We start from the raw sequence: 25,704 nt of genomic DNA, 5'->3' as shown, positions 1-25,704 counted from the left end.
AGAAATTGCGTTACAAATTTTGGGGGTCTTTTTTTCCTTTTACCGCTTGTGGAAATAAAAAGTATGGGGCAACACCAGCATGTTAGTGTAAAAAAATTAAAAAATTTACACTAACAGGCTGGTGTAGCCCCCAACTTTTCCTTTTCACAAGCGGTAAAAGGAAAAAAAGCCCCCCAAAATTTGTAGTGTAAATTCTCCCGAGTACGGAGATACCCCATATGTGGCCCTAAACTGTTTCCTTGAAATACGACAGGGCTCCGAAATAAGAGAGCACCATGCGCATTTGAGGACTAAATTAGGGATTGCATAGGGGTGGACATAGGGGTATTCTACGCCAGTGATTCCCAAACAGGGTGCCTCCAGCAGTTGCTAAACTCCCAGCATGCCTGGACAGTCAGTGGCTGTCCAGAAATGCTGGGAGTTGTTGTTTTGCAACAGCTGGAGGCTCCGTTTTGGAAACCCTGCCGTACAAGACGTTTTAAATTGTTTATTGGGGGGGGGGGGGGGACAGTGTAGGGGGTGTATATGTAGTGTTTTACCCTTTATTAGGTGTTAGTATAGTGTAGTGTTTTTAGGGTACATTCACACTGGTGGGTTACGGTGAATTTCCCGCTAGGAGTTTGCACTGCGGCAAAAAATTTGCCGCAGCCCAAACTTGAAGCAGGAAATTTACTGTAAACCCGCCTATGTGAATGTACCCTGTATGTTCACATGGGGGGGGGGGGGGGGGCAAACCTCCAGCTGTTTCAAAACTACAACTCCCAGCATGTACTGACAGACCGTGCATGCTGGGAGTTGTAGTTTTGGAACAGCTGGAGGCACACTGGTTGGAAAACCTTCAGTTAGGTTCTGTTACCTAACTCAATATTTTCCAACCAGTGTGCCTCCAGCTGTTGCAAAACTACAACTCCCAGCATGTACTAATCACCGAAGGGCATGCTGGGAGATGTAGTTATGCAATAGCTGGAGGTACCCAACTACAACTCCCAGCATGCCAAGACAGCTGTTTGCTTTCTGGGCATGCTGGGAATTGCAGTTTTGCAACATCTGGAGAGCTACAGTTTTTAGACCACTGCACAGTGATCTCCAAACTGTGGATTTCCAGATGTTGCAAAACTACAACTCCCAGCATGTCCAGACAACAAACAGCTATGTGGGCATGCTAGGAGTTGTAGTTTTGCAACATCTGGAGGGATATAGTTTAGAGACCACTGTATAGTGGTCTCAAACTGCAGCCCTCCAGCTGTTGCAAAACTACATATTCCAGCATGCCCAAACAGCTGTCTGGGCATGCTGGGAGTTGTAGTTTTGCAACATCTGGAGGGCTACAGTTAGAGACCACGGTCTCAGACTGTAGCCCTCCAGATCTACTTACCGGCTTCCGTAGGATCCCGGCAGCCGTCCTCTTCAGACGCACGTGACGCCGCCCGCCGATCAACGTCGCCGCAGCCTCCGGACGGGTAAGTGGACGTCGGCACCCGGTCCCCTTCGGTTCCCCGTTCTGCCCCGCCTATTGTGGGTGGGCAGGACGGGGAAAACGAAAGTTAACCCCCCGCCCCCGGTCTGCTATTGGTCGTCGCTTCTGACGATCAATAGCAGACCAATAGCAGGGATAGGAGGGGTGGCAACCCTGCCACCTCACTCCTATGCCTACAGGGGGATCGTGGGTGTCTTAGACAACCGCTATCCCCCTTCTATTCTGGGTCACCGGGTCACAATAGACCCGTATGACCCGGAATCGGCGCAAATCGCAAGTGTGAATTCACTTGCGATTTGCGCCGATCGCCGACGGGGGGGGGGGGTCTGATGACCCCCCTGGGCATTTGCACGGGGTGCCTGCTGATTGATATCAGCAGTCACCCCGGCCCGGTCCCCGCCCGGCGGGGACCGAAATTCCCACGGGCGTATGGACACGCCCTGGGTCCTTAAGTACCAGGACGTCGAGGCGTATCCATACGCCCTAGGCCCTTAAGTGGTTAACCAACATCATTTGTTGTTTTGTTTTCCCCCAATACCTTGAGCTGAAAGCTGAAAGGAAAGCCACTTGTGGGGGCTTTGGTAACCAAGGAAACCAAGCAACAATCTGGAGAATTAAGTGTTCATGCATTATTGGCCTGCTGCTAAGGAGAATGTACAGGGGTGTGCTCTGTGCAGGGTTTGGCGGTGAGAAGACCCCTCCGCCCCCCCCCCCCCCCCCCAAGGACTCACGAAGGTAGTAGAGTGACGTGTAGACCCCGAGTGAGAAAAATTCCCCCCCCCCTTGAGCCCCCCACCCTGCACCCACAGAACCCACTGAGGCCCAGTGCAGGTGAGCATCTGCCTGGTGGGCAAGGGTGAGACTTTGGACCATATAACATGCATGCACATACATAGGACTAAACATTGTCTCCCTTCTCCCCATTTTTTTTTTACTGGGACTGGGCTTTTTTCGCCGCCAAGCCCCCAGACCGGACTGCTCTGCCAACTCCCCCTCCGCCCGCACAGCGTGTAGCAGCGGGGAGGGCCGGCGGGAGGCTCGGAGGAGACACTGCCTGAAGTGGCGCCGGTGGCGCATGCCCCGCCCGCCGGGACCCCGAAGCCCCCCCTCCCGTCACGTCCAAGACATGCCGGGAGACTCGTGAGGGGGAAGAGCGCGAGGCCCGGCGGGAGGACGAACGACCGGCGCCCGTACCCGGGCCGGCTTCCCCCCGGCAAGTGACGTGAGGCGGCCCGGGGGAGTGACGTCATCAGCCGGGGCCACGAAACCCCGCCCCCAGAGCTATGCCGCCGAGCGAGGACAGCGGGCGAAGCGAGGGACGGAGCATCGGGCCTGGCACGAGGACGCCTCACCCCGGGCCGGCGGGCACCTACAGGCCGGAGCAGGAGAAGGTAGGGGACGAAGCCCCACGGTTGCCCGGGGGAACCCGGACTCCGGGGAGCGGCGCCACGGTAGGAGTGCAGGGAAGAGGCGACCCTGCCGGGGGGTGAGCAGTACCCTGTACTACTTAAAACAAAGAACGAATGGGGAGCAATGAACCGGAACTTACCTGAGACACCTCGCAGAGGACGGGGGATAGAAAAAACACTAACCACCAACTTCTTACTCCGGGACGCATGAACTAACACGGTAGACTACTTGGAGCACTACCACCAACGTAACAAACACCCCTAGCTGTGGGAGAGGGGTGGTTATATACCCCACGCCACTCCCACAAATAAAGCCAATTAGGCTTAACACTTAACTTTCTGGCAGCAGTTGATTTAAAAACAAATGTTTTCCAGGGGAGTACCCCTTTAAAATGTATCTTTTCTTTTTAGTTTACAGGAAGTCTGACAGATCAGGCTGAATAGCCCATCAGTGTATTGTGGAACACTGGAGCATACTTGTACAGTCAGTTGTTCAGCAATCAAATCAAGAATAGGTAGATGAATAGTTTGTGTTACCTACCTGGTCCACAATATAATTATTGATAAATTCATTTACAGTCATTAAACTCTGAGACCACTCAGCATCTGTGTATCTAGATCCCAGCTCCACAGGTACAGTACGACAACCAGCTACCTTCTTTATATACTCCACACTGTTTGGATATATATACAAAAATAATGAGCTACACATCTACTGATGTAAACTACCACATGATTTCAAGCACACTGCATCACCACCTATGTAACATCTATTATGTAAGACATGGATATTAGGGCCCTTGTATATACAGTGGCCCATCAAGTTACAATATTAATTGTATGTTGAAACCATTGCATGTTGAGTCCATAACTCTATGGAAACCTGGTAATTGGTTCTAAAGCCACCAAAATGTGATCCAAAAATAGGAAAAAGTGAGAATTAAAGAAAAATAAGTAGATAACTAATATAGATAAAGCAAGTCCTTACATATAAAAGTAAGAAAGCTGCTAGGAGCTGTAATCACTGTCTATGTAGAGGACAGGAGCTTCTTCAGGGTCCTGTACAGTACACACAATGTCCTTAAAAAGTAAAATGGAGCCGTCCTTACTTGGTATCCAAAGGAGAAGTTAACTGTGGAATAGGTTAAGTGTAGTACAGAACATGTAGTACCATCCTGTACTGTAGGGGGCGCTACCAGACATCTAGTCAGTGCATAAACTTCAGTAATACAGGTGTTTTACCAGTGAAATGCCCATTCTGATTGGTCAGTTCTTCCAGCCATTGACATGTTTTGCTGATCTGGACTGTCTGTAGCATTGTATGTTGAGTCTGGTTTCAAGTTACAATGGTCCAGAAAAGACCATTGTATGTTCAGGCCATGTGTGTATGTATATAGATGTACATGCATGATTTAGGCACCAATGTCCTTAACCTAGAATTTAGTAGCAGGAGCCCACAATGTATAGCTGGAATAACACTACTAATCAAGCTGCACAGCAATATAGATGTCCATAGTATTATCTTACCTCCATTTATTCATGCATGGCCAGTGATCAATGACACCTTCTAGTATTACAGCTTTCTGTGGTATCAAGTAATTGTGTCTGAAGTGTTCCAGTGAAGGGCAGCGGACAGTTGGAATTGTGGTGTCTACACACAAGACTGGAGTTGGTGAACAGGGTATTTTCTGTACAGGATAAAAACCGCCATGTTATTATAGGAGTATCATTTAGTGTGGAATGCACAGGTAATGTCTCCATAATAAATAATACACATAAGACACAGACACCAGTTATCTAAGACTACCGTAACTACCTTTGGGATCTTGGCCGTTGATTCTGTTTCCAGCTCATTTTTCTGTGTATTTCTCTTCATCGTTTCTCTTTTGTGAGTCAGGGCTGCAATAGGAGACCAAGATATATATATATATATAACATTAAGGTATGGCATGAACCAAAAGTATTTTAACTCGTAAACTAAAAGTTAAAGGGGTATTCAGGGCAAAAACATTTTATCCCCTATCCAAAGGATAGGGGATAAGATGTCTGATCGCGGGGAGCCCACCGCTGAGACCCCCGCGATCTCCCTGCAGCAGCCCGCATTCTATGCAGGTGCTGAATCGGATTTGACCACGATTTCAGACCTGAACAAAAATCGTGTGAAATCGGATGCGGATCAAATCGGATGTGTGTAATGGATCCGACTTTATATACGATTTCATACGATTTTAAAGGGGTCTCCGGTGCTTAAACATCTTATCCCCTATCCAAAGGATAGGGGATAAGATGCCTGATCGCGGGAGTCCCGCCACTGGGGACCCCCGGGATCATGCACGCGGCACCCCGTTTGTAATCAAACCCGGAGCGTGTTCGCTCCAGGTCTGATTATGGTCGACCGAAGGGCGGGCGGCGTGTGACGTCATGCCTCCGCCCCCATGTGATGTCACGCTCTGCCCCTCAATGCAAGCCTACGGGAGGGGGCGTGATAGCTATCACGCCCCCTCCCGTAGGCTTGCATTGAGGGGCGGAGTGTGACGTCACACGCCGCCGGCCCTGGCTCGCCGGTAATCAGTCCCGGAGCGAACACGCTCCGGGTACTGATTACAAACGGGGTGCCGCGTGCATGATCCCGGGGGTCCCCAGCGGTGGGACTTCCACGATCAGGCATCTTATCCCCTATGCTTTGGATAGGGGATAAGATGTTTAAACACCTGAGTACCCCTTTAAGTTATAAAATCATTTACTCAAGTCGGATGGAGAAATCGTGATGTGAACGCAGCCTAAGGTTGTGCAGATCTAACAACGGATTTCTATGGACAATATACCTGTTGTACACTCTTGGGTCTCCACAGAGTCCTTGTGAAGGGGTATATTCAAAATCTGGACTATTTTACTTATGACATTGCTCATGATCTCAGCTCCCAAGAGCAATGACATGTCACACAATCGCAGAACCTCTTCTTTATTGATAACCAGTCCTCCACAGCCTCCAAGAACCTTAAACAGGCAGCCATAGGAATATGTAGTCCTCCAATCACGGGACACATCCCTCCAGTTACGGCCATTCAGCTTTTCCCAGCTATAGTCCATAATCAGCTCCCCCAGCTGTCCACATTGCTCCAGGTCATGTGTGTAGATACAGGCTGCCGCCTCCTTCATACATGTAAGGATGGCTCCATCAACTTCTGGGCCCAGCTCCAGAAAGAACCCCTCAAGACTAGGAGGCATAATAGACCTGATCTGGGACCACAATGAGCTCTCCATCTGCTTTGCCTGGTGGATCTCTAAGTATCAAGACTTACATATCTGGTTCCTACAAAGCAATGACCACACCTGTGAAAGGAAGCAAAATATATTGATTGAAATAAACTTTGCACCAGAGGTGTACGGTCAGAGAATGGAAGCTTTCATGGCTCATTACAGTGTATTAGAGCTCCTTCATGTAATGGGCTATGCACCTATGTTAGCTGGATGGGTTTTCAGCCTCTGGAATTCAATAAGAATGCTTCCATTTCCTGACAGCAAGCAAAGATTTAAAAATAGTAAAATATCACTACACAAAGTGGGAATGTATTAAAGGGGTATTCCAGGCCAAAACTTTTTTTATATATATCAACTGGCTCCAGAAAGTTAAACAGATTTGTAAATTACTTATATTAAAAAAAACTTAATCCTTCCAATAGTTATTAGCTTCTGAAGTTGAGTTGTTGTTTTCTGTCTAACTGCTCTCTGATGACTCATGTCCCGGGAGCTGTGCAGTTCCTATGGGGATATTCTGCCATCATGCACAGCTCCCGGGACATTACATCATCATTGAGCAGTTAGACAGGAAACTTCAGAAGCTAATAACTATTGGAAGGATTAAGATTTTTTAATAGAAGTAATTTACAAATCTGTTTAACTTTCCGGAGCCAGTTGATATATATAAAAAAAAGGTTTTGCCTGGAATACCCCTTTAACCCCTTAAGGACCAAGGACGTACCGGTACGTCCTTGGTCCTGCTCTTCTGATATAACGCGGGGTTACACAGTAACCCCGCGTCATATCATGGCGGGCCCGGCGTCATAGTGAAGCCGGGACCCGCCTCTAATAGCGTGCAGCGCCGATCGCGGCGCCGCGCGCTATTAACCCTTTAGCCGCGCGCTCAAAGCTGAGCCGCGCGGCTAAAAGTGAAAGTGAAAGTTCCCGGCTAGCTCAGTCGGGCTGTTCGGGATAGCCGCGGCTAATCGCGGCATCCCGAACAGCTGACAGGACAGCGGGAGGGCCCCTTCCTGCCTCCTCGCTGTCCGATCGCCGAATGACTGCTCAGTGCCTGAGATCCAGGCATGAGCAGTCATCCGGCAGATTCGTCGATCACTGGTTTCCTATGAGAAACCAGTGATCAACATAGAAGATCAGTGTGTGCAGTGTTATAGGTCCCTATGGGACCTATAACACTGCAAAAAAAAAGTGAAAAAAAAAAGTGAATAAAGATCATTTAACTCTTCCCCTATTAAAAGTTTGAATCACCCCCCTTTTCCAATAATAAAAAAAACACAGTGTAAATAAAGATAAAAATAAACATATGTGGTATCACCGCGTGCGGAAATGTCCGAATTATAAAAATATATCATTAATTAAACCGCTCGGTCAATGGCGTGCGCGCAGAAAAATTCCAAAGTCCAAAATAGTGCATTTTTGGTCACTTTTTTGATCAATAAGTCCTATCAATACAAAAATGGTACCGTTAAAAACTTCAGATCACGGCGCAAAAAATGAGTGCTCACACCGCCCCATACACGGAAAAATAAAAAAGTTATAGGGGTCAGAAGATGACAATTTTAAACGTATTAATTTTCCTGCATGTAGTTATGATTTTTTCCAGAAGTCCGACAAAATCAAACCTATATAAGTAGGGTATCATTTTAATCGTATGGACCTACAGAATACATATCAGGTGTCATTTTTACCGAAAAATGTACTACGTAGAAACGGAAGCCCCCAAAAGTTACAAAACAGCATTTTTTTTTTCAATTTTGTCGCACAATGATTTTTTTTCCCGCTTCACCATAGATTTTTGGGCAAAATGACTGACGTCATTACAAAGTAGAATTGGTGGCGCAAAAAATAAGCCATCATATGGATTTTTAGGTGTAAATTTGAAAGAGTTATGATTTTTTAAAGGCAAGGAGCAAAAAACGAAAATGCAAAAACGGAAAAACCTCCGGTCCTTAAGGGGTTAAAACCAGTGTCTCACATGCCAGTCTTTAAAGTGTTCCTGTCATTTAAAAAAAACTTTTAATAGTTTAGATTGTTTGGGGTCTGGGTGCTGAGACCTCCACTGACTGCTAGAGCAGTAAGTGAGTCCTGCAGTAAGGGGCTATTCACATGGCAGAATTTCCACCGGTGGAATCCGCCAGCAGAATTCTGCCTGAAGTGAAAGCCCGGTACACTTCTATGGGTTTCCGCACTCCTGTTGACACTTTGGAATTTCACTAGCGGAATTCCGTCAACGGGACTGTGGAAACCCATAGAAGTGTACCGGGCTTTCACTTCAGGCAGATTTCTGCTGGCAGATTCTGCCGGAGGAAATTCTGCCATGTGAATAGCCTCTAAGGAGATTGTAAGGAAAATAGGTGCTCAGCTGTCCTAGCAACAGGTAGGAGTCTTAGCACCCAGACCCCAACCGATCAAAACTTTTGATTGCTGAGATGTAACAGCCTGTGAATATGTCTTCCTGACGAGCTAAGAGAAGGGAAACGCTGCGTTGGAGGACAGGTTATATACGTTACTGGATGCAGTCATTTTTGGTATCTTAAATGTATTTATTTATTTTTTAAAGACACTTTTTATATTCGCACTTTTGTACATGCACATTTGCATTTCTTTTCCCCAGTGACTGTGTACACTACTGACAGGAACAGGTTCCTGAGGCACGGGGGTCATCCTTATTAGGGCGAGTGCCCCAGCTACGTGCCACACAGCTTGGGGAAGGTGCGGTTAGGAGCCAGGCCTGTACTACATTATAGGGAATAATAGGGCGTTTAGGGATAGCGGTACATCAGTCTTCCCTATACTGAAATCCACTATTTCTTCCCTAGGTCCTAATATATATATATCATTTTTTTTATGAGCCCTTAAAAATGTTCATGTAATGGGTTACTGATAACTGACTAATGAGTGACAACTGATTTTATGGCAAGACAAGACGCTTCGTATTATGCTAATTAACTTCTTTACTGAAAACTCAGCAGCTAGTATGTAATGTAAGTATTAACAGAAAAAAGACTTTTTTACAATATAACAAAGGGTATATGAACATGCAACCTAGGGTGCAACCTAGCATGAAGTCCCGTGACATTAGCCAATCAGACTGTAGTACAGATGATAAAGGTATCCCACACACAGGTATCTCCCTTCTTCTTTGCTGCTCAGCAGAGTGATTAAGATAAGTATTTTCTTTTCTCTCAAAACACTAATATTATTTCCATTGCTTATTTCATTAATTAATTAATTAATTAATTAATTAATTAATTAATAAATTGTCATTCCTTTTCTTTTCTCCTTTTATCAATATCTTTCTCCCATATCTAGTTCTATATAATTATTTTATTCTCATTGCGATTATCCTTCATTCCACATATTCTAATCGCTTTTCCCTGCTTCTCCACGGTTATTCCGGTTCTCATTATAACTCCATACCCCCCGGTTCATTCCCCCCCCTTTTTACTTTACCTCACAATATTCCTATTTCTTCTCTTCGCGCCGTTATCGCAGCCCGAGCGCTCCCTGTATTCTCCGGCGCTCACGCAAGTCTCGCGAGACTTGCTGACAGAGAGGTCGTCCTCTGTCTGGCGTTCTCGGGATCTCGTCATTCTCCTCAGAGTGACAGAACCTGCAGGACGTGTATTTTCTCCTCACACTGTATCCTATTAATTGTACAATTTATGTCTTTTAAATAGAAATTCATTCTGAAACAGTATTTCTCTTTCCTCTCTTATCCTATTCTGCCACCCGGTGGCTGTATTCAATATACATAGTTCTTCATCTTTTATCATTATTGTAACCTCATATCTCTCTTATAATATTAACTGACTCTATCTTTAATTGTTCCTATATTCAATTTAATTGTCTATTAGTTTTAATCCTTAATTATACCCTTACAGATAATTTTTGTTGTGTTCTTCTGCAGTTATTTGAAAAATGTCTGAGGAAAATAAAACTCCATCAGAAATTGTTCTCCCAGAGAATTTACAATCTCTGGTGGACGCTTCTATTTCTAAATCCATTAATGTAGCGGTACAATCCGCAGTCTCTGCTTTGCAGGGCTCTATTGACAAATCAGTGTCACTGGCCATAGCCCGCTCCAATTCCTCAAACATGGGCTCTATACCTCCCTTAACTCCCTCGGACCAATTCTGGTCCCCAGAGGAGTCCGTGTCCCAATTGGCTAAGGGACTTAAGGGGCCAGGAAAGGCAAAGGCTAAGAGAAGGCATTCTACTGACGGCCCCTACTCCGCTAGACAAGGTAAAAATACCTCAGGAGTACGCCAAGATTTATCACATTCTCAGAATGCAGAATTTACTCAAGCCTCTGGCACAGGTGGTTCACACAAACCACAAGACGTACCCTCAACCCGTGAGGAAGCTCAATCCAGCAGGGTTAAGAAGTCTAGCTTCAGAGCTAAGCCAAACTCCTTCAAGGTATCCTCATCTGAAGAGTCAGCTGACTCAGACATTGGGGACATTGATGAGATACTATATGTCTCGGAGGACAGTGATGCCAATCATGATGACCCTGGCAGTCAGGAAGAAACTAATTTAACTGAATCGGGTGACACATACTTTGACCCGGCATTAATATGTCATCCACGTTCTGGGGAATGGCTACCAAAAACAAAGGTAGCCGAATTCATTTCACAATGGGCCAACAAGCCTCTGGACAAACCGTCCCGTAACAAACTAAAAGCAGAATGTCCTAGACCAACTCTGCCAAACAATGCCTCTCACACCCCAGAATTAGATCCACTCATTGCAAAATTTCTCTTTAAAACCGGTAACAACCCAAAAAAGGGAGTGGATAGAAGTTTCAAGTCCTGTCAGGACAAGTTGATGGACCTATTGGGTCCTCTGACAAAAATTTTAAATTTAGCAGAAGAGGCATCCACTTCAGATACACAGGTGGATCCTGAAACCCTTAAAGGGTGGGCCCAAAGGGCCATATGTATTTTCGGGAATGCTAACGCTTCCCTCTCTAACGAGCGTAAACGCTCCATTCTGTTAAAAATAGACCCCCAGCTAACCAATTTGGCCACAGTAGAACCACCAAATCCCACCAAGGGCATGCTCTTTGGAGATGATTTCATTAAAGAGCTTAATAAATATGTCGGCCTATTCTCATCTCTGAATAAGGCCCAAGTTTCAATGAAAAAAGTTTTTTCTCAACGAGTTTTTGGGAAGGCTGGAAGAGGTCGGGGCCGCTCTTCCGGCCGTTCCTCTCAAAGTCAATATCACAGAGGCTCCTACTCCCATACATCACAATCCTCAGGCCACTCCTCCGCCCCCCCTCCCCCCTTCTTTCCATACAGGGGCAGACCATGGAGAGCCAGAGGTCACAGAGGATTTCCTCGTTCAAGACCTCCCACAGGTAAGCCTTCCTCAGTCTTCTTCCCAAAATATTCCACTGGGGGGAAGACTCCTGTATTTTTCCCACAATTGGACTACGATTACGTCCGACTCTTGGATCCTAAACACGGTCCAAGGCTATCAAATAGAATTTGTCTCTCCTCCTATCCAAACCTATCTACCACATCCGATTCAATTCTCTCAAACAGACAAAACCCTTATAGATCAAGAAATCAGAGACTTATTTGCCAAACAGGCAATTATTCCGATTCCAAACCAATCACCAGGTTTTATCAGCAACTTGTTTCTGGTAAAAAAGAAAGATGGAGGACACAGACCAGTGATCAATTTGAAACTCTTGAACAATTTAGTAATCTATCACCACTTCAAAATGGAGGGCATTCATCTACTAAGGGACATCCTACTACAACACGATTGGCTTGTAAAAATAGACTTAAAAGAGGCATACCTCACTGTCCCAATCCATGCTTCTTCCCAAATGTTCCTACAATTTCTTTGGGAAAACCAAAAGTGGCAATTTACTTGCCTTCCTTTCGGCCTATCTTCAGCCCCATGGTGCTTTACGAAGCTATTGAAACCGGTAGTAGCGTCTCTCAGAAGTCGAGGAGTTCGTCTTATCATCTATCTAGACGACATTCTCCTTATGGCCCAATCAAAAGAGTTACTTTTGCTCCACTTGGATTGGACTCTCTCTCTTCTGATTCATCTGGGCTTTCTGATAAACTACAAGAAATCAATCTTAGTTCCTTCTCAGGACCTAGAGTTCCTAGGCTTTATGATCAACACTCAATTGACCACTCTGAGCCTTCCTCCGAGGAGGTTGAAAACCATTCGGAAGGAGATCAAACAAATTCTCCGCAAGGATATAATTTCTTTGAGGACAATTGCCCGGATAGTAGGCCTCTTATCAGCCTCAATTCAAGCCATTTTCCCAGCTCCCCTCCATTACAGGGCTCTTCAACGCTTAAAGATCCGTCATCTAAGGGAAGGTCTCGGTTACTCCGACGAAATTCCACTATCTTCAGAAGCCAGAGAAGAACTTCTCTGGTGGCTCACTCACATAGAGTCGTGGAATGGGAAAACAATTTTCCATCCAAATCCGGACATAATTATAGAATCGGATGCGAGTCTTTCCGGATGGGGAGCTCGCTGCGGTTCTCTTTCCACAGGAGGGAAATGGTCACCGACGGAATCTCAATCTCACATAAATTGTCTGGAACTTCTGGCAGGATTTTTTGCATTGAAAAGTTTTGCAAAAAATTCCTCCCATTGTTGTGTCCTCCTTCGTATGGACAACATTTCTGCTGTCCAATACATCAACAACCTGGGAGGTACGACTTCCAAAGTTCTTGCAGATTCTGTCAAAGAATTTTGGCATTTCTGTTTAGACAGAAGTATCATCCTGAAGGCGGAATACTTACCAGGGATTTCCAATTCAGTAGCGGATTGGTATTCACGTTACCTCACGGACTCCAGCGACTGGAAGCTCCTTCTTTCGATTTTTCAATCAATCAATTCTCTATGGGGCCCTCTTCACATAGACCTTTTTGCCTCCCGCCTGAATACCCAACTACCTCTGTTCTTCAGTTGGCGTCCAGATCCAGAAGCTCTAGGGGTGGATGCCTTTCTGCAGTCATGGCCTCAGGAAACCCTATATGCATTTCCTCCGTTCAATCTAATCCCTCGAGTTCTCTTTCAAACCTCGATCCAAAAAGCCACTCTGGTTCTTATAACTCCCCTATGGCCAACTCAATCCTGGTTTCCCCAAATCTTACACCTGCTCATAGACCTACCCCGTCTCCTTCCCTCCACCCCCGATCTTTTACTAGATCCTCAAGGGAACTGTCATCCTCTGATTTTATCGGGCCATCTACCTCTGGTGGCTTGGATGATTTCGGGTCACCAGGAGTTGATTTCCAGTTTTCAAGATCGACTCAAGACATCCTTTCAGATGCATGGGCTCCGGGTACCAAATCAGCTTACGGATCAGCCTGGAGACTTTGGTCTCATTGGTGCGATCAACGACACTTGGATCCCTTACGAACATCTATTTCCCATGTCTTAAATTTCTTATCAGAATCATTTGATGCTGGTAAAGCCTATAGAACAATTAATCTTTATCGCTCGGCGATCTCCTCTAGACACCTTCCTATAGATTCCATCCCAGTGGGTAGGCATCCTTTAGTTTGTCAATTACTTAAAGGTATACGTTTTCGTAGACCTCCTCTTCCTAAATACAATTCTACTTGGAATGTAAACATCATACTTGATATGTTTATTTCCTGGGACGATAATGATAATTTATCGTTAAAATTACTATCCTTTAAACTTACTACCCTTTTGTGCCTTATCTCCGTCAAAAGGGTCTCGGATGTTAAATCATTAGATGTTTCTCACAGACAATTTACACCTCAAGGTGTTACTTTCTCTATCTACCGACGTACTAAAACGAATCTCCATTCCGTCTTTTACCCTTCCTTTCCGGATAATGAAAAACTTTGTGTTGTTCGCTGTCTTCGTTCTTACGAATCCAGAACTGAATCTCTTCGAGTTCCATCTTCTTCCCAATTATTAATCTCTTTCTGTAAACCTCACGCCCCAGTTTCCTCACCTACTCTGGCTAGATGGGTTAAACAAACCATGCACCTGGCTGGTATTGATATTTCCAAATTTACAGCTCATTCTACCAGAAGTGCAGCCTCTACCAAACTTTTCCAATCGGGCGCTTCTCTCTCGGATCTATTAAAAGCGGCCAATTGGTCCTCTGACTCTACTTTTAAAACCTTTTACTTTAGACCTGAATCTCATGTATCTATGCTATTATTGTGATAAGAATTATTATTATTTATTTAGTCATTTTATGTACTTGTATGATTATTTCGATTAAGCTTTGAACTAGCATAATACGAAGCGTCTTGTCTTGCCATAAAATTGAGAATTTTCCTATCCTAAGTGACGGAAAATTGGGATTTTATTAAAGACAAGACGCGAGTATTATCCCTCCCTAAAACCCATCCCTATAACATGTATTTCTATCTATTCAACAGCTCCACAATAGGATCCCTTCTCCGTTAGTCATCAACTTTGACGTCACTTCACAGGATCCACATTCCTTCGACTTCCATTCCTCCTACACTATCTTCGTGATCAACTTCCTGTAATTTCTGCCAATGGATGGTTTCCGCAAAGAAGAAGGGAGATACCTGTGTGTGGGATACCTTTATCATCTGTACTACAGTCTGATTGGCTAATGTCACGGGACTTCATGCTAGGTTGCACCCTAGGTTGCATGTTCATATACCCTTTGTTATATTGTAAAAAAGTATTTTTTCTGTTAATACTTACATTACATACTAGCTGCTGAGTTTTCAGTAAAGAAGTTAATTAGCATAATACTCGCGTCTTGTCTTTAATAAAATCCCAATTTTCCGTCACTTAGGATAGGAAAATTCTCAATTATGTGCAATAAGTCACTGATATTTGACTATTGAAGTGACAATTATATATGTGCCATAATCCAGGTGGTGGACGTTATACATCTCTTGTTCTATTCTTTGTGATTTTTTTTCTTTGCGGTCACAAGAGAGTTTTGTTTTTTTGTGTAGTAGGCGTTATATGTTTTTTATCTGAATATACCCAATTAGAGTGAATTTTAAATCTGTAAGTCATACCCCAGGTTTATATTTGAGTTTTCATACTATGATGGGGGATCTGTGATATCCCATTACAGATTTTAACATTGAGCTATCTGGTTTTCCAATTTACATTAAACCCACCAGGTTGCAGGAATACACACCCGCTCCCATTAAAGGAGAACCCCGACTGCTGCAGTTTTTTTTTTCTAATTCAATAAAAGCAGCAGCACTCAAATGAGGTGGGAAATCCTCAAACAACTGTTCATAGCAAAGCGGATACAAGCATGGAGACAGAGACCAGGTCCCAAAGTCTCCCACAAGTACAAAAAAATGGGAATCCAATGCAGCACTCCAATAGAGTAAAAAGGTGAAGTTTATTTCATCAACAAAAAAGTTGCAAAGCAACAACGATTCAATTCCCTTCTGAGTCTTAATGAAGCGGTCTGCTTGATAAATAATCACAAGTGAGTTCAAATGTTGCTGCTTTGCACATTTTTGTTGATGGAATAAACTTCATCTTTTTACTCTACTGGAGTGCTGCATTGGATTTCCATTTATATACAGTGACCCCCCGACCTACGATGGCCCCGACATATGATAATTTCAACATGTGATGGCTGCCACCGGATAGCCGTTTACGGTGCCCCGTGTGCTCCGGTGACGATCACTTACCTGTCCTCGGGGCTCCGGCGCATCCTCTTCGGGATCCCCTGCATCGTCGGCGCTCTCCATCGTCGTCATCACGTAGCTGCGCACGCTGTCCTGTCATCCAATAGGAGCGGCGTGCGTAGCTACGTGATGGCGGCGGCGAAGAGCAAGGATGCCGGGGAAGCAGAGGCCTTGCCGGACCGTCAGGGACACCCCGGGGACATGGCGACATCGATGGAAGGTGACATCCAGGGCAGGGGTGACGGTCCAGAGCGGCGGGGACAGGTGAGTACAACTTCCTATACTAGTGGTCTACAACCTGCGGACCTCCAGATGTTGCAAAACTACAACTCCCAGCATGCCCGGACAGCCAACGGCTGTCCGGGTATGCTCGGTGTTGTAGTTTTGCAACATCTGGAGGTCCGCAGGTTGTAGACCACTGTCCTATACTTTACATTGCACGGATCCCTCAACATACGATGATTTCAACAAACGATGGTCCGTTTGGAACGGATTACCATCGTATGTTGAGGGACCATTGATTATATATATATATATATATATATATATATATATATGTATACACACACACACACACATCTACTTATGTCCAGCACTCCCGTTGTGCATCTTCCTGCAGCTCCAGTGTGAGTTGTCTATGGAAGCTCCAAGGCCAGTGTGCCATACTGCAGCTCAACCAATCACTGGCCGCAGGGGTGTCCCCCGATTCACTGAGCCAGCGATTTGTGGAGCTACAGTAAGACACACTGGGCCCTGGTGCTTACGAAGATTTCAGTCACGCTGCAGCAAGATGATCGCTGCAGGACACCAGAGGCAATATTGCAGCGTAGATGTTTGTTTATTTTCAAAATCCAAAATAGGCAGAATTTTTAAACTTTTTTTGAAAAAAATGGGGGAAAAAAGGACCAGTGGGCAACCCCAAAAAATGAGATTTTACCATAATTAAATAACTGATGTGATCAGGGTACCCTACCTTTTTTGGGTACTGTCACACAAGCCGTATTTGGCTACTGCGTATTTTCCTACCCATTGAAGTCCATGGGTAGGTAAAAATGCAGCAGCAAAATACGTCATGTGTGACCCTACCTTTACATTTAATTCCTACACCCGTCCATTCCCGAGGTATGTGAGTTTATAGTTTGTCTGACAATTCAGGAAATCAGTTAGATGGGCGTTAACTCAATTTTAATATTGGGATTAAATGATTTTAATGATTAGGTGACGGGCAGAATTATACTGTCAGGGGGTGTGACTGTTGTACATTAATGTGTATATGCCTTATAAACCCCTCCTGACTGTATAATCCCACCCATTATCTCATATTCATTTCTATTACTAAAATTAAAGGGGTACTCCGGTGAGAACCTTTTTTCCTTTAAATCAACTGGTGGCAGAAAAAAATTTGTAAATTACTTCTATTAAAAAATCTTAATCATTCCAGTACTTATTAGCTGCTGAATGCTACAGAGGAAATTCATTTCTTATTGGAACACTGATGACATCACGAGCACAGTGCTCTCTGCTGACATCTCTGTCCATTTTAGCAACCATGCATAGCAGATGTATGCTAAGGGCAGCATGGTGGCTCAGTGGTTAGCACTGCTGCCTTGCAGTGCTGTGGACTTGGGTTCAAATCCCACTAAGGACAACAATAAAGCGTTATTATTATTATAATAACGTCAGCAGAGAGAACTGTGGTCGTGATGTCATCAGAGAGCACTGTGTTCCAAAAAGAAAATAATTTTCTCTTTAGTATTCAGCAGCTAATAAGTACAGGAAGGATTAAGATTTTTTAATAGAAGTAATTTACAAATATGTTTAACTTTCTGCCACCAGTTGATTTAAAAGAAAAAAAGATTTTCACCGGAGTACCCCTTTAAGTTCACACCCATATGACTGATTCCCTCAAATGTCAGACAAACTATAAACCTACACATCTTGTAAATGGGAGGGCATGTCAAGAAACTGTAAAAAAGGTGTGCGATAAGGGCACCCTAGGCTATTTAACCCTTTACCGCAAATGGACGTACATTAACGTCCATTTGTGGCTCCTGAGGTATGAAGCACGCTCAGCAGATGAGCACGCATCATACCCGGTGGGTTCCGGTTTCTATAAGCAACCAGGATCCACAGCTAATGCCGGACATCGCCGATCAGGCACATGTCCAGCATTAGCCCTTTAGACGCGGTGATCAAAATTGGTCGCCGCGTCTACAATGAAAGTAAACATTGCCGTTAGCTCAGTTTCAGATTTCACAGCGGCGGTCCTGAACAACACCACTGAGCTAACCGGCAATGTTTACTCTCGTTGTAGACGCGGCGAACAGCCTAACAGCTTGCAGGAGGATCCCTACCTGCCTCCTCGCTGTCCGATTGCCGAATGACTGCTCCGTGCCTGAGATACAGGCAGGAGCAGTCAAGAGGCAGAAACACTGATCAATGCTATGGCATAGCACTGATCAGGGTAAGTGATCAGTGTATTGCTAGAACATTCAAAAAAAAAAAAGTGTAAAAATAAAAGTTAATAAATGTGATTTAACCCCTTCCCTAATAAAAGTTTGAATCATTCCCGAGACACGTGTCATCAGAGAGCACTTAGACAGGAAAGAACAACCTTAACTTCAGAAGCTCATAAGTACTGAAAGGATACAGATTTTTTTAATAGAAGTAATTTACAAATCTGTTTAACTTTCTGGAGCCAGTTGATATATATATATATATATATATATATATATAAAAAGTTTTTTCCTGGATTACCCCTTTAACCTTATAAATTGCAATGCCAGGGAGTGGAGCACAATGCTGCCCGCTTCCCTGGCTAATATCTCACAATTAAGACAATTAAAAGCAATCCTCAACTTTAGATGTATCTGGACAACATGTCAAAAGTTGTTTTGAATGACATTAATAGTTTAAAGGGGTACTCTGCCCCTAGACATCTTATTCCCTATCGGCACCCTAGACATCCGATGCACGGAGCGAACTTTGCTCCGTGCTGCATGACTGGTGATGCGGGGCGGAGGCTCATGACGTCACAGCCATGCCCTCTCAATGCAAGTCTATGGCAGGGGGGGGCATGACTGCTGCCACGCCCCCTCCCATAGATTTGCATTGTGGGGGCGTGACCATGATGTCACGAGCCTCCAGCGCTGCACCCCACACTCTAAATCAGTGGTCTCCAACCTGCGGACCTCCAGATGTTGCTAAACTACAACTCCCAGCATGCCCGGACAGCCAACGGCTGTCCGGGCATGCTGGGAGTTGTAGTTTTGCAACATCTGGAGGTCCGCAGGTTGGAGACCACTGCTCTAAATGAACGCCAGGTTCAGCAGGGAGATTGCGGGGGTCCCCAGCGGTGGGATGAAGTCCAATTTGCAGTGGTAGCTGATTTATCAACTATGAACATTTTCATTTGCTGCATAGTTTTGCAAAATCCTGAAAATGACTGCGCACTTTGACTCCAGTCCAGACAACATACTTAGATGTAAGCTATTTCACAATTTATGAAGAACCTGCTCCTTTTTGATAAATGTACACATGACAGGTATACAGTGGTAAACAAAGATGTACACGTACAATGATAACGTCCCCTCTGTAACTCTAGACATACACGTGGAAATCAGAACGGCACAGAAGTCATTCAGTCCTCACTCACCCCACTTACGGCAGTAATGCAGCAGCGACGACACAGTAGATTTCCTGCTGCCAAGAGGGCTGAAGAAGCTCTGATGACGTCATGCACATGTGACCAGCCTCATGCGCGGGAGGAGCTATTCACAGTCGGCTCTTTTCCTGGGGTTTCTCTTCAGCAGAGAGGAGTTTGAGTCTGCTAGAGGTTGTATGGTGTCCCCTGTACACTATAATGACCCTGTGTGGACTAGGAATCCTGTTCTGTAATGCTCTGGAGAGATTGGGGCATACTCAGGGTGCACTTATCTCTAGTAGAGGGCTGCACTGGGATTGGGAACACTACACATACAGGATCGGGCACAGATTTGATGCGCAGGATTTGTAACTGTAGATTAGAAGCTGTGCTCAGTCATTTAGTTTACATTGAGATCTGCAGCAGAAATCCTGTGCATCAAATCTGCGTACGTGTGAACCTACCCTAAAAGCTGCAGGTTTTCAGCAGTGGATTTCTGCTGTTGAAAATCCACCACAGTCCCTATTGACTCCACTGGGGTCTGTGGCAGGAAGCACCCCGCAAGTTTCTCTAATATACTTTTATTATTATTATTATTTTTTATTAAAATGGTTTAATTTACATTTGGGGTCTCCCTCCTAGTGGCCGGCTCCAGCCTGGCGTGACGTCACGCCTGAAAAAGGACTGATTTTGGAGTGGCAATCAGTCCTTTTTCAGTTAGGCTGCACTCACTCCCTGCCTGTCAATTAGACAGGCGGGAGCCAGCGCATCGGCTCCCCGGCCACTGGCTGGGAGGCCACTCCTCCCGCACATTGCCGCCGCTGTCCCTGCACGCCCGCTGCCGGACTCTGCAGTAAGTGTAGTGAGGATGGAGGGAACGGGGTATGGCGCGGGGGGGACGGAGGGAACGGGCTAGCGCCGCCTGTAACTAACTAATAGTTTATCTACACAGGGTGCCTCCAGCTGTTTCAATACTACAACGCCCAGCATGCCCTGACAGCCAATAGATGTCAGGGCAAGCTGGGAGTTGTAGTGGTGAAACAGCTGGAGGCACCCTGTGTAGATGAACTAAGTGCGGAAGTCCCCCCCAGCAGGCAACAGTGACGTGGTGCCTGCTGGGGAAGTCTGCCTGGTAGTGAGCACACTGCCAGGCAGAAAAAAAGTTATTTTTAATATAGTAAAAATTTTTATTAAAAGCAGAGAGGGGGTTAGGGAAAGATTGGCAATAGGCAGGGACAGAGAAAAAAAAATAGGATGGTGGGAGCTACCCTTTACCAGTAAATCTGCTCATGTGAACAAGCCCTTAGGGTGTTTATCAAGTACCAAATTCCTTCTCAAAGCTGAATCTAGTCTTGTGTTTTGCAGAACAAGCTTTTAGTGATACTATTAGGGTGCGTTCACACGGAGTAAATCAAGAGTAATTCACGCCGAAAAATTTACTGGCAGAAAAAATTATTTTATTTTCGTGCGGAATTGCACGCAGAAATGGGGAGAAAGAAGTGAATGGTCTTTCAGCCATTTCCACGCAAATTGTGCATGAATTGCGTGCAAAAACGATGTCAGGCGGAATTTTTTTTTACCATTGACTTCTATTGATTTCTGCTAGCGGATTCCGCTTGAAGCATGAACATGCTCATTCTTCAAGCAGAACGGAATTCAGCGTCGGAATTCCGCTAGCAGAATTTCTGCAGTGTGAACAGGACCGCGGAAAAAACATTAAAGTCAGTGGGCAGAGGAGATGTGCATTAATTTGGAGCGGAGAATTCAAGAGGAATTACTCGAGCAAATTCCTCTTGAATTACTCCATGTGAACGCACCCTTATGGGGTATGTGGTCGCCCATTACAAGAGTTGCCCTCCTGTACCCTTTTCCATCCTGTGTGGTGGACTCTGTCAGTGCCCCCTGGGTCCACCTCTATTCTACAGACCCTAAGGGGGACATTTATCAAGGGATTTAAAGCTCTTTTTTTGCTTACAAAAGTCATACAAAAAGTCACATTAGCACCTAAGCAAATTTTTGTGTGACTTTTGGCTGTAAGCAAAAAGCTAAAAAAAAAAAAAAAAAAAGAGCATACAAGAGTAAATTATTTTTTTTAACTTTGCAGTGGTCAGGGATTAGTCGCACAAAAAGTCGCAAGCCCTCCAAAACAGCGTAAATGTAAGCCAGCCCGGAGTTGGCTTGCAAAACGGCTTTGGAGAGCAAATTTTTATATTTCCCGTTGGCAGCCGTGATCACAGCTCCAGCGGGAAATATGATATTACAACTGTACAAAGGAGCCCGGGCTGGCATCACTCTGCAGCTGCCTGGGCTCTGTCTGATTCTATCCCTGCTACCCTAACATAATGACGGGGACACTGATTTACATCCCCCCCCCCCCCTTGTCTTCCACCCGCCCGTGCTGCATATCTCTTATCTGTCTGCTACCTGTTGCAAAACTACAACTCCCAGCATGCCTTTACAGTGAGGGCATGCTGGGAGTTGAAGTCTTGTAGCAGGTAGGAGATGTGCGACGGGCGGGTGGGAAAAAGGGGTGATGTAAATCAGTGTCCCCGTCATTATGTTAGGGTAGCAGGGATAGAATCAGACAGAGCCCAGGCGGCTGCAGAGTGATGCCAGCCCGGGCTCCTGTTAACATACCTCAGCGCCGCAGAGTTTCTGTATCCCCTACTGTAATTTCATATTTCCTGTTGAGTCCCGTGATTGGCCGGAACTGAGCAGCCAATCACGGGACCCAGCGGGAAATTTGATCTGACAATAGGGACTCTGCGGCTCTGTTATATGTTAAAAGGAGCCCGGGCTGGCATCATTCTGCAGCCACCCAGGCTCCGTCATATATTATACCCCTAGTGCCGTTGTAAGGAACCCGGGCTGGCCTCACTGCAGCCGCCCGGGACTCCATCATATATTTTCCCTGCGGCGCCATGGTAAGGAGCCAAGTCTGACATAACTCTGCAGCCACCCGGGACTCCCACAACCGGGCAGGGAGATGTGTAGGAGCTGTCCTTGCCATCCCTCAGCACTGCGGCACACTCTGAGAGATGGGAGGGACGGCTCATGCACATGTCCCGGGTGGCTGCAGAGTTATGTCAGCCCGGGCTCCTTACCACGGCGCCACAGGCTTTACTGTAATTTCAAATTTCCCGCCAGGTCCTGTGTCACGGGACCTGGCGGGAAATATGAAATTACAGTTATTTTCTTATCACCCCCAGCCAAGGAGCGGATAACCACTCGCTTCCCTGGCTTGCACGACTACAACTCCCAGCATGCCCCCTAGCCGTGTGGGGCGGGTGACAAGCTTGTCACCTGCCCTCTGCTGCACAACTACAACTCCCAGCATGCCCTTACTGTAAGGGCATGCTGGGAGTTGTAGTTGTGGGGCGGGTGACAAGCTTGTCACCTGCCTTCTGCTGCACAACTAAAACTCCCAGCATGCCCGTTGTAGTTGTAAGGCGGGTGACAAGCTTGTCACCTGCCCCACAACTACAGCACCCATCATTTCCTTACTGTAAGGCCATGCTGGGGGTTGTAGGGGGGGACAGGTGACAACCTTGTCACCCGCCCCCTGCCGCACAACTACAACTCCCAGCATGTCCTTACTGTAAGGTCATGCTGTTAGTTGTAGCTGTGCGGCATTGGCGGGTGACAATAAATGTATTAACCTATTTTTCTTTTTTTCCCCTCATATCAGATCCTTGTATCCTGTGGACTACTTCGGATTCGGTGGACTGTGTCGATGACCAGCATTTTTTTTTTCCTTTCTGTTTAATGTTAATAAAATGGTTAAGGAGGGCTTGTGGGGGAGTGTTTTTTTGGAATAAATTGTTTTTAAACATGTTGTGTTTTAAAAAAATTTACTTTATAGGCTTAGTAGTGGAAGCGGTCTAATAGACGGAATCCATTACTAAGCTGGGCTTAGCGTTAGCCCCAAAAGCTGCTAGTGCTAACCCCTAATTATTACCCCGGTACCCACCACAACAGGGGTGCCGGGAAGAGCCGGTACAAACAGGCCCGGAGCGTCAAAAATGGCGCTCCTGGGCCTAGTCGGTAACAGGCTGGTGTTATTTAGGCTGGGGAGGGCCAGTAACAATGGTCCTCGCCCACCCTGGTAACGTCAGGCTGTTGCTGCTTGGTTGGTATTTGGCTGAAAATTAAAATAGGGGTAACCCTATGCATTTTTTTTTATTTATTTAATTATTTATGCAAAAAAAAAAAAAAAAAAAGCATAAGGATCTCCCTATTTTTAGTCTCAGCCAAATACCAACCAAGCAGCAACAACCTGATATTACCAGGTTGGGCTAGGACCATTGTTCCTAGCCCTCCCCAGCCTAAATAACGCCAGCCTGTTAACGCCTAGGCACAGGAGCGCAATTTTTGATGCTCCTGGCCTGTTGGTCCCAGCTCCTCCTGGCACCCCTGTGGCGGTGAGTAGCGGGGTAATAATTGGAGGTTAGTGCTAGTTGTTTTTGTGGCTAACACTAAACCTCGCCTTAGTAATGGACTCCGTCTAAAGACAGCTTCCACTACTAAGCCTGTAAAGTAAATAAAAAAAACAACACATTTAAAAAAACATTTTATTCCAAAAAAACACTCCCCCCACAAGCCCTCATTAACCATTTTATTAACATTAAACCAAAAAAAGTTGGTAATTGTACTCCTCTGAATCTAAACTAATCCACAGGATACATGGATCTGAAATGAGAAGTAAAAAAACAAAAAATTAGTAAGTACGTTTAGGGGGAAAAAAGTGGTTAGAAAGATGCAATGAACACACAAACAGACACACACACACACACTTATATATATATATATATATATATATATATATAGAAACCAAAAACAGGCGCAGCACTCCAAAAAACAGTGTGATTTAATATCTCATGTCAGCATTACAATGTTTCAACTCCTCCTGGAGCCATTTTCAAGTTTGAAAATGGCTCCAGGAGGAGTTGAAACGTTGTAATGCTGACATGAGATATTAAATCACACTGTTTTTTGGAGTGCTGCGCCTGTTTTTGGTTTCTGTCTATGGAGGACTTTGATCGAGTCTCTTTTTGGACGCTGGCACCACCATTGTTTGCTGGACTAGATAAGTAGTGCTTCATTATTTTGGGACTATATATATATATATATATATATATATATATATATAAATATCACATTTTTTTTCAAAGCTGCAAATTGGTGTTCTGAAGTCATTTATTGGTTTTTGCTTATGTGTGCTAAAAAAATTGTATTAAAAAGTGATTTATTGGTTTTTGCTTATGTAAGCAAACTATTGATATAATAAATGTGTCATACATAAGCAAAACCAAAAGCAAGAAAAAAATGCCTATAGAACTTGCTTACCAAAGCAACGATGATGAATGTCCCCGTAAATGTTTAACAGTGTATTATGTTATTTATTAATTTATCTTTCTGATGTTAATGTGCCTTTAACCACTTAAGGTCGCAGGGTTTTTCGGTTTTTGCATTTTAATTTTTTCCTCATCACCTTTTAAAAATCATAACGCTTTCAATTTTGCACCTAAAATTCCATCTTATGGCTTACTTTTTGCATCACCAATTCTACTTTGCAGTGACCTAAGTCATTTTACCAAAATATCCACTGGAAAAAAAAGAATTGTGCGTCAAAATTTAAGAGAAAATGCCATTTTGTAACTTTTGGGGGCTTCCGTTTCTACTCAGTGCAGTTTTTGGTAAAAATGACACCTTATCTTTATTTTGTAGGTCCCTACAGTTAAAATGATAACCTACTTATATAGGTTAGAGTTTGTATTACTTCTAAAAAAATCATTACTACATGCAGGAAAATTTATACGTTTAAAATTGTCATCTTCTGACCCCTATAACTTTTTCCGCTTACTCCGTAACTTTTCATCAGAGTGATTATTTGCCCCACGCCTGGCCCAGGAACCAGCGGCCATACCTCGGGTGGTGTAGAAGATAACCACGCCCTAGCATCACGAATACCAAGTGTTAATAACATCTGCCCTAAGGGTTACAACATCTGCCCTTCATCACACCATCACCACAGGTACAAAAACTTTTTGATTAGTTTTTATAACTTTTTTTGGGGAGGCAAAATGAAAAAAAATGTTTTTAATGTATTTTTTTTTTTTAGTGTTCACCATATGGTATAATTGACATATTTGTTACTATTAACTTAAAGGGGTGCTCCGGTGCAAACATTGAAGATAGATCTTGGGGGTCCCGTCGTTGCGGACCCCCGCGATCTCCGCTGCGGCA

The 25,704-nt window shown here is 44.8% G+C and overlaps 2 protein-coding genes across 5 annotated transcripts in view; one reads left to right on the top strand and one right to left on the bottom strand.

Moving 5' to 3' along the window:
- KDM8 (lysine demethylase 8) overlaps window positions 1-19,602 on the bottom strand; it is a 49,101-nt gene extending 29,499 nt beyond the window's left edge. The window contains exons 1-5 of one of the 4 annotated variants that reach the window (XM_056539296.1): window positions 19,471-19,602; window positions 5,712-6,219; window positions 4,703-4,785; window positions 4,414-4,574; window positions 3,428-3,560 (exon numbers count right to left, since the gene is read on the bottom strand). In XM_056539296.1, coding sequence (XP_056395271.1) covers window positions 3,428-3,560; window positions 4,414-4,574; window positions 4,703-4,785; window positions 5,712-6,150 — 816 coding nt within the window. In that variant the 5' untranslated portion in view covers window positions 6,151-6,219; window positions 19,471-19,602. Of the gene's footprint in view, window positions 1-3,427; window positions 3,561-4,413; window positions 4,575-4,702; window positions 4,786-5,711; window positions 6,220-19,391; window positions 19,447-19,470 lie in introns of those variants that run through there. The other 3 variants (XM_056539293.1, XM_056539294.1, XM_056539295.1) reach the window with 3 other exon arrangements.
- Window positions 9,577-14,828, top strand: LOC130290993 (uncharacterized). Its single transcript, XM_056539292.1, has 2 exons — window positions 9,577-11,512; window positions 14,559-14,828. Exons 1-2 carry the CDS (start codon window positions 10,069-10,071, stop codon window positions 14,567-14,569), a joined length of 1,455 nt encoding a protein of 484 aa, XP_056395267.1. The 5' UTR covers window positions 9,577-10,068; the 3' UTR covers window positions 14,570-14,828.
- Window positions 19,603-25,704: the final 6,102 nt, after the last annotated feature.

Source organism: Hyla sarda, chromosome 9, assembly GCF_029499605.1.
Source record: "Hyla sarda isolate aHylSar1 chromosome 9, aHylSar1.hap1, whole genome shotgun sequence".
NCBI classification, from domain to species: domain Eukaryota; kingdom Metazoa; phylum Chordata; class Amphibia; order Anura; family Hylidae; genus Hyla; species Hyla sarda.
This window is presented reverse-complemented; position numbering and strand designations above follow the sequence as displayed.

What these genes read in the sequence shown, in the direction of transcription:
- LOC130290993 (XM_056539292.1), top strand. Translation starts at nt 10,069, where the DNA reads ATGTCTGAGGAAAATAAAACTCCATCAGAAATTGTTCTCCCAGAGAAT.